This window comes from Teleopsis dalmanni, unplaced genomic scaffold (genome assembly GCF_002237135.1).
Source record: "Teleopsis dalmanni isolate 2A unplaced genomic scaffold, ASM223713v2 unscaffolded_contig_1816, whole genome shotgun sequence".
NCBI classification, from domain to species: Eukaryota; Metazoa; Arthropoda; class Insecta; order Diptera; family Diopsidae; genus Teleopsis; species Teleopsis dalmanni.
Window position 1 is genome coordinate 1 of NW_024033198.1, and position 8,040 is coordinate 8,040.

The 8,040-nt window shown below is 33.5% G+C and overlaps 1 protein-coding gene and 1 pseudogene across 1 annotated transcript; both read right to left on the reverse strand.

Moving 5' to 3' along the window:
* Positions 1–149: 149 nt before the first annotated feature.
* On the reverse strand, positions 150–3,225 carry LOC119664356 (uncharacterized protein K02A2.6-like; the record flags this gene model as incomplete). The annotated part of the gene is made up of 3 exons (XM_038073870.1): positions 2,938–3,225; positions 2,362–2,884; positions 150–2,300 (listed from the first exon to the last, which is right to left on the reverse strand). Coding segments are annotated over exons 1-3 (2,962 nt in total), but the record flags the coding sequence as incomplete, so codon positions are not given.
* Positions 3,226–6,220: 2,995 nt separating this feature from the next.
* On the reverse strand, positions 6,221–7,503 carry LOC119664357 (annotated as a pseudogene).
* Between the last annotated feature and the right edge of the window lie 537 nt (positions 7,504–8,040).

The following is an 8,040-nucleotide window of genomic DNA, read 5'->3' on the forward strand; positions in this document are numbered from 1 at the left end:
AAGGAATTTTCCACTGTTGAGGAGTACATTTCATTGGACTTTTTGAGGCTGTAGCGCATGTGTCACAAGTTTTGACCACATGTTCGATATCAAGATTAATGTTTGGCCAAAAAACTTCTTAGCAGCAAAAAGTTTCATACGACACTCACCTGGATGTCCATTATGGAGATCTTCAAGGACTTGCTGGTGGTAAATTTTGGGAATAACAATTCTCTCACCAAAGAAAATACTCTGTTGTTGGATCGTAAGATGATGTCGATGCTGGAAAAATGCCGCTACTTCATTATCTGTGATTTGTTTTCTCTTTTGAGGCCAGCAGTCATTTTGAATGTAGAACGTGACCTTATTGAGAGTATGGCAGGCTTTGGTTGCTGTTTGAATATTAGTGAAAGTGATTGGAAGTTTGGTGGCTGTTTCTACCGCAAAACAATTGATTTTCAGGTCCTCGTCTTCTTCTAATTGTATAGATGCTATGACGGTATCTTCATCAGGTTTTACATGGTTTGCGATTAGTCGAGAAATAATATCGGCATATCCAAAGCTGTCAGTATTTATGTATTCAATAGAGAAGTCGTATGACAGAATAGTGGTTGCATAACGTTGCAGGTGAGCTGCTGTAAACAACGGGATGCCATTTTTCGGGTTGAATATAGCAAGAAGTGGCTTGTGGTCGATATGAATGGTAAAGCGACGACCAGAAATGTAATAGTGACATTTTTTTAATCCAAACACGAGAGCTCGAGCTTCCTTGTGCATTTGAGGATACTTCCGCTCCGCTGCATTGAATGTAGCTGAGTAGTGCATAATTGGGTGAAGCGTTCCGTCATTAAATTGATGCATGAGAACTGCACCCATACCGTATTCTGAAGCATCAGTAGCTAAAATTATTTTCTTTGCTGGATCGAAGTGCGTGAGACATAGATCAGAAGCTAAAACATTTTTAATCTTGTTGAATGCTTCATTATGATGTTGTTTCCACTCAAACTTCTTATCTTTTTTTAAAAGTTCATCTAAAGCACCGCGAAGGCTTTTCATACTTTTAATGAATTTCCCATAATAATTTACAGCTCCTAAAAATGCTCGTGTTTGTTGCAAATTCGTTGGTGGTGGGAGATCTTGGATTGATCGAAGTTTCCCTGGATGTGGTCTGATACCATATTGATCTACCGTGTGTCCGCAGAACTCGACAGATGTTTCTCCAAACTTACATTTCTCGAAGCGAAGTTTGAATCCATAATCCTGAATACGCTCTAAGGTTTTAAACAGTTGAATTTTGTGGTCTTCTTCATTAATTCCCGAACAGATCATATCATCAATAAACCCAATGGTATTGGTTCCGCTAAGCATTGTGTCAACAATCTGTTGAAAAATGCCAGGGGCTGTTTTAACACCTTGCTGCAGTCTAAGTACTTTAAATAAGCCGAGGTGAGTATTGATAGCCATCAGTTTTTGAGATTCTTGGTCCACTGGAATCTGGAAAAATGCATCTGATAGGTCAATTGTGCTAAAGACTTTCTTATTAGCGAGTTTGGAGAATATTTGGTCAAGCGTTGGAAGAGGATATTTATTTGGCTCTAGACCGTCATTTAGACCTGTAGAATAATCGGCACATATACGAATTTTTCCATTCTTCTTTCTTACAACTACGATTGGCGCCGCTGACTGTGAGTATTCAATTGGTGAAATTACTCCAAGATGTTGAAGACGTTCAAGTTCTGCCGAAACTATGGGAGCTGCTGCATATGGAACTGGTCGAGCGTTACGATAAACGGGTCGCGCTCCTTCTTTTAGCCTCAGAGTCGCTTGGGTCTTCGTACAGCAGCCAAGGTCATTAGAAAAGAGAGACGGAAATCTAGCCTTTATTTCATCGTTTAACTTATCGCAACTAGTTAGTTGGATTGCTTTGCAAAAGGAACTGATAGGCACTGACCATAAGTCAAATGTCGTTATCCAATCAATTCCAAACACGTTCAACTTAAGTGGTGTGACATAACACACATCATATTCCTCTCTTCCATTTAGGTTCACAACACAAGCAAAGCTGCCAAGAAGAGGAATTACATTTCCAGAAACATCGCCAGCTTTTTTATTAGTAGTTTGTAGGATTGGCTGGCCAAGTTTGGTCCAGTTCGATTTGGAAATAATTGTTATGTCCGACCCGGTATCAAGTTGGAGTTTAATTGTAGATCCATTGAGATTTGGTCTGACATACCTACGATGCTGCTGCGTTCTGTTAGTTTCGTCAATTTTCTTTACACATGATGTGTCAGGCTGAGATTTTTTTTCCGCAACTTGATTGGCTTCATATTGCAGTAACCATTTTTGTGGCCAATAGTTTTACATGCTGAACACAACACCAACATGGCGTTGGTGGTTTCGAAGATTCGTCTTTAGTTGAAGAATTTGATAGTAATGATTCATTTTTGCGTTGATATCGATGGTGAATTGTAAAAACTTCTGAACTTGAAGATGGCTGGACAACAGTGTATTTGTCTTGCTTCAGACAGATTATACGTTCAGCTTCATTAGTGAGGTCTTGAAGTGTTAAGTGCATGAAGGCATCCTTTTGCGCCTGTGTCTGAAGTGCACCAAACTGTGTTGATTCATTGTCGAGTCTTGCAAGGAGTTTCTCAAGTATTAACGAATCGTGTGAACTCTTCAAGCCATTAACAAAGATTTGTGCTTTAAACTCATCGGGAGTGCAATTAACGATGTCAAATTTTTCACAATGTTTGTTGACGCGAGCTGCGTACAGAGCAAAGTCTTCGTAATCCTGTTTTGAAATTGTAAGACATTTTTGGCGCTGAGAAAATTTTGATTGGCGATATCCGAAAATAGACGAGAGTTTGGCAACCGTTTGCATGAGTGTAAGCTCATGGGGTTCCTTTGGTAAGATTGAGTTTGCATATTGCTCGAAATCCAAATTTTTTAATTTACTAGTGAGCAATCGAACCATAGAAGCAGCTCAGTGAGATGTGCTGCTTCTATAGCGAAAACTGATTTATAACGCTTGTACCATGATTCAAATGTAACATTATTTTCAGGATCATAGCAAAACTCCAGCATTGAGTCAGATAGATTCCTGAATGTTGACGAAACTGCTTCTGTAGTTGAAGAAGGCGCATCAATTTGTTGTTGTGTCCGCGACAACCGAAGCTCCTCAAGCAAAGCGTCATTTGATTTTTGCACAGCTTGCAACAACAAATTAAACTGTTCCGCATTCATGTTAGCTTTATCCTCGTCGCCAATGTAGTAACTTCGCTAGTTACACATAAATACAGTTCTATATTATTTCGTATCACTTTATTATTTCATTACAATACAACACACACTAATTGTTAATCTTCCACCCAACGCTATCTTGCCGCCCTTTTCTCTCTGACAGCTGCTCTTCTTCCGTGTTGTACAACGTACGTTTACTACCAGTGTTGTACTACGTCCGTTTACTACAATCCCTTTTTTTGAAAGTGATATTTCCCGCTACTTTTTTTTAAAACAGTTATGTAATTCGAAAAGCCATTCAATTCCATATTTTTAAAAAGTGATATATTATATGAAGGGTTCATTTATACATTAGAAATTTTATTCCTTTAATTTGATAAAAAATGCTATCTTAAAAATAAAGCTTTAGGAATATTTTTAGCAACTAATAGCTGAGTTTACTTCTTGAGATACTTTACTCTTACGTTCTTCGCCTGGATAATTTTGAAAAAAATGTTCACTTTGTTCTCCAAATAAGAAGTGCAGTCATTAACGTTCTTAATGATAGCTGCCTGAATATAGCAGACTCTAGCCCCTCATCAAGTGTCCGCATAGAGCAATTTAATCAAATAACCTTATTCCAAATTTTTTATCAAAGTTAAGCTTAATATCTTTTGTCGGAGTTTAGGAATAGAATTAGCTTCAGACTCATAATTTTTATGTATTCTCTATATATTTGTTTCCAAACAGGTTGATTGGAATTTTGGTTGATTTTTATTTATTTCATTATTTAATAATGTTGTGTACGAGTATGGCATCTCTAATGTTGAAGATTTCCAAAAATTATTTTCTCGCAGACTTACCATCGGTTTCCATCGGCTTTTACAGGGAAATGCCGTGTAAAAGGCTGATTCATATCGAGGTATGTGTGCACTTAAATAATTGACTTAGTATTATTTAGTACTATTTTACGTGCTGTCACCTCGGTTGATTGTGCAAAACAAATCTTTTTGCGTCAATATATACACGTATATTCAGACAAGGTTTAGGAAAAATGAGGAACTATTTACAAAAGTCAGAAAAGTAAATTTGATTTTACTTGTAATTCGTAAAAAACTGCTTTGCAAAAAAAGTGTATATCACTAAAAAAATTGTTATTATTAGTTACATAAATAAAAGTAAATAATCATTTATTGATACTTCTCTGCCCTCATAATTTTCTACTAACTTGAACTAGACTATGGCACAGGTATTGTGGTTATGTTAATCCAAATTATCCCGTAGCAGTTGGATAATAACTGTTCTGTAGTATTGGATATTATTAAAGTCTTTCGTAACAGATGCTATAACAGAGTTACCATAATTACATTAAACATTAATTAGATTAAACGATTAAACGGACTTGTCGTTAGGTGGAAATGCAACATCGTTGTAAAGTCCTTCATTGGATATCAGTTAGTAATAAATATTTTTGTGATACATTTTCAAGAATTGTCGGCATAAAACTATCAACACGAATCTTTGCGTAACTCCACAGCAAATGTCTAACGGCTGAAAATCCCCTGACATTGGTACCCAATTTACATCACCAAAAGATGATAATGCAATCTCCGGAAACTTCTCTCAATACAAAGCTAAAGCATGATGTGTTCTGTGGCTTAGACATATTCATGTTGAAAACATATATGTGCTGTCAAATCTTGATCATGAAATATACTCTCTATAGTTTATAGTTTTTTATTTAACATACTCAATGTGATATCCATAAAGTTATCACCGCGTTTTTATTTGATTCTAATTCGATGTCTAACGCGTATCCTTTCGCTATCGGACTCACATGATTTAATATGAGTTACTGAATCTTGTTAGTTGTTACAATTTGTAATTTAGTATAGGTTTTTCTAGATTAATTTTTCCTTTCCGCAGAAAGTTTTCACTTATGTAATTGTTTTTTATACATTTAACACTTCTTCGCCTGACTTTTATTTTTTATAATAAATGCATTAACCGAATAAGTGATTCGGATTTTTTAACAAAAAGTTTTTAAATTTGGCTTGTATGACTGGTATTTTCATTTCATTTTTTAATGAAATAAGTTCAAACATAATAACACGAACTTGGATAACTTTATCCAATTGTGCCTACTTCTTCGATGACGTAATATATTATTGCCCAATATATTTGATTTCAATTGGGTGATTCTGACCAAAACTCCGCCGCTAATCTGTTGCATTTAACATTTTTGTAGTATAATTACTATATCGATATACTATATTATATTAAGGGTATTAATCTAAGCACATAAATTTATCAAATATTTAAATTTATACGTTTAAATACACAGTTATATGAACGCAATTAGTGAATTATTTTTGTAAATTTATCAATCAGCTGTCAATATTTATGACAGCACAAAATGCAATACTCAACAACACAATTCTTCAACCAAATGTTTAGCCAATATCATTGCAATGCTAAATATTTTGTAGACTTTGTCAATTTGCTGAATTGCTATCAATAACTTATAAAATAATATGCCGAAATTGAGCAAAATGTCCAAACTAAAAAGTATTTACAAAGATGTTTTTGTAAATTTATGCGATAAATTTATTCGGTAAAATTTTCGTGTAAATTTATAAGATTGTGTAAACTATTTTTCATACAAGGTTTGACAACTTACAAAGTAGATAAATCTATACGTTTATAAGGATTATAACGATTATAAGGCATTCATCAGTTTAAATGGGTACCCTTATTCTAACAAAATGTATGTCACAAAATATTTATAAGATTTTGTTAGAATTGTATATTATTGTGGTACAGTAGAATCTCGAAAAAGTTAACTGAAATGTTTCAAGCGTAATCAACTTTTTCGAATTAATAATTTTACCAAGCGATTTTTAAAATTCAGAATCAAAAAAAAAAAAGATACAAAAGTAAGCACAAATTTTTTTTGATATTACTCGCTAAACTTAATTCAATGACTTTGATTTCATTGTTACGAAAGGAAAACTTAAATTTAATTTGTACTGGTTGGATTAAAAGAGCAGTTGAGAGTTGTTTGTTTTTTTTCTTTTATGTAATAGCTCGACCCGTTTCGTGCGCATACTGACAAGGTCTACCACCTGATTTGCATCGTTTTTGTTTCCGTACCATTTTATCAAGGTATTGATGCTTTCAACTGCTTCCGAGAAACTCACTTTCTGTTTTTGAATATCTTGCTTGGTCATTGATCCATCGTTATCAGACACCTCGAAATGTTCGTTATCTTCGTAATTTGATTCCTGTTTCAATTTCAAATATCGTCAATACTGATGTCAATATTATCACTCACTTTCGACATTAACAATTATTTGATTTAATTAATTTAGACAATGGACTGTCGTCTTCATTATCGTATTGATCATCATCCTTCTTTTTTATCATATTTCAATCAGAACGTTTTTTTGTGCGACAATGTTGCATAACAATTTAGTTCGATATTCTAACTTGACCAATCCTATTGGATTTTACTCCATCGGCTGCAAAACCGCTGTTACGTTAGGTGGTAGAAGCATTGCTACAATGATTCCATCATCAGACTTTTGCATGTCAATTGGTTTATGTGCAGTGCAGTTGTCAATCAACAACAATGCCTTTGGTTGCAAATTAAAATTTGCGACTTGTTTGAATAGGAGTATTCCAATAGGTTATTTTATCAAATTATAAAAAAATATATGAAAATGGCAACACTGACATCATATTTTTGACGTTTGGATTTCGTATGTTGTGATATGTATACATGATTTGTGTATAAAAAAACTGCATGAATTGCGAAATTACAGAATAAACAAAAAACTTACTATTATCCTAAAAAATATCGATTTACTTAAACTTGTTTATACGAATAGTGACAATTACAACAGTTTTCAAATCCCTTAAAGGAACGTGGATTTGTAGATTTAACAATTACCAACGGATTCAACTTGTGCGAACCATTTGCATTTGTACACAACAAAAATGTGATTCCTTCCTTTGTTGTTTTTCGGCCCAGTACAGTCTTTTCGTTTACTGTAACAAATGTTTTATCCGTTAAAAAACGATAAAATAGTCAAAATTCTTTTGAAATGGAGATGTCCATTTTATCAATTTTTGCTGGTAAATTATGAATGAATGGTGTTATTTTTGATGTATCGCTTCAAAGAATTTCCCCACAAATTTTAAGAAGGCGAATACTGTGTCGTGTTTTAAAATTTGCCAGCCATCCATCACTTGCATTCAATTTTTTAGCAGGATGCAGTAAGCAAAAAACAAAAAACTGAACTAAATCTTTACCTGCACCAACCTTTTAAAACATTTTCTATGGCATTACAAAAACAACTACCTTGTATGAAAATTGCATTTTATATTTTCATTTTAAAAATATCGTGCAGATACTCTTGATTTTTATATTATATAACGCAAGTATACCAGTTATTTGTCAGTTTTAAAATAAGAAGCAAATTTTAAGAGTTATTTCTGCGCGAAAAAATAAAAGGGATATAATAATAATTATTTTTGATGAATATAATAAAAATCAAATTTAATTATTATTTTTTGATTTTTATTTTAAAACGCTTATATATAAAAAGCATTCATAATATTAAGGATAAAAGTTGTTAGAATGATAACTATTTACTTAAATAAGAGTTTAGACAGCTTTTTGTTGCTGTTTTTTTCCATAAAAAATTTTAAGATAACTGTTATTTTCCGTCCCTGCTTATCAGTACTCGAAACAGTGTTGTATGGTCAGCCAAATTTCAATAAATTAAGAATAAATTTTTGTCCTTGTCTTTTCTTTGCTTTTCGCATCCATCTAAC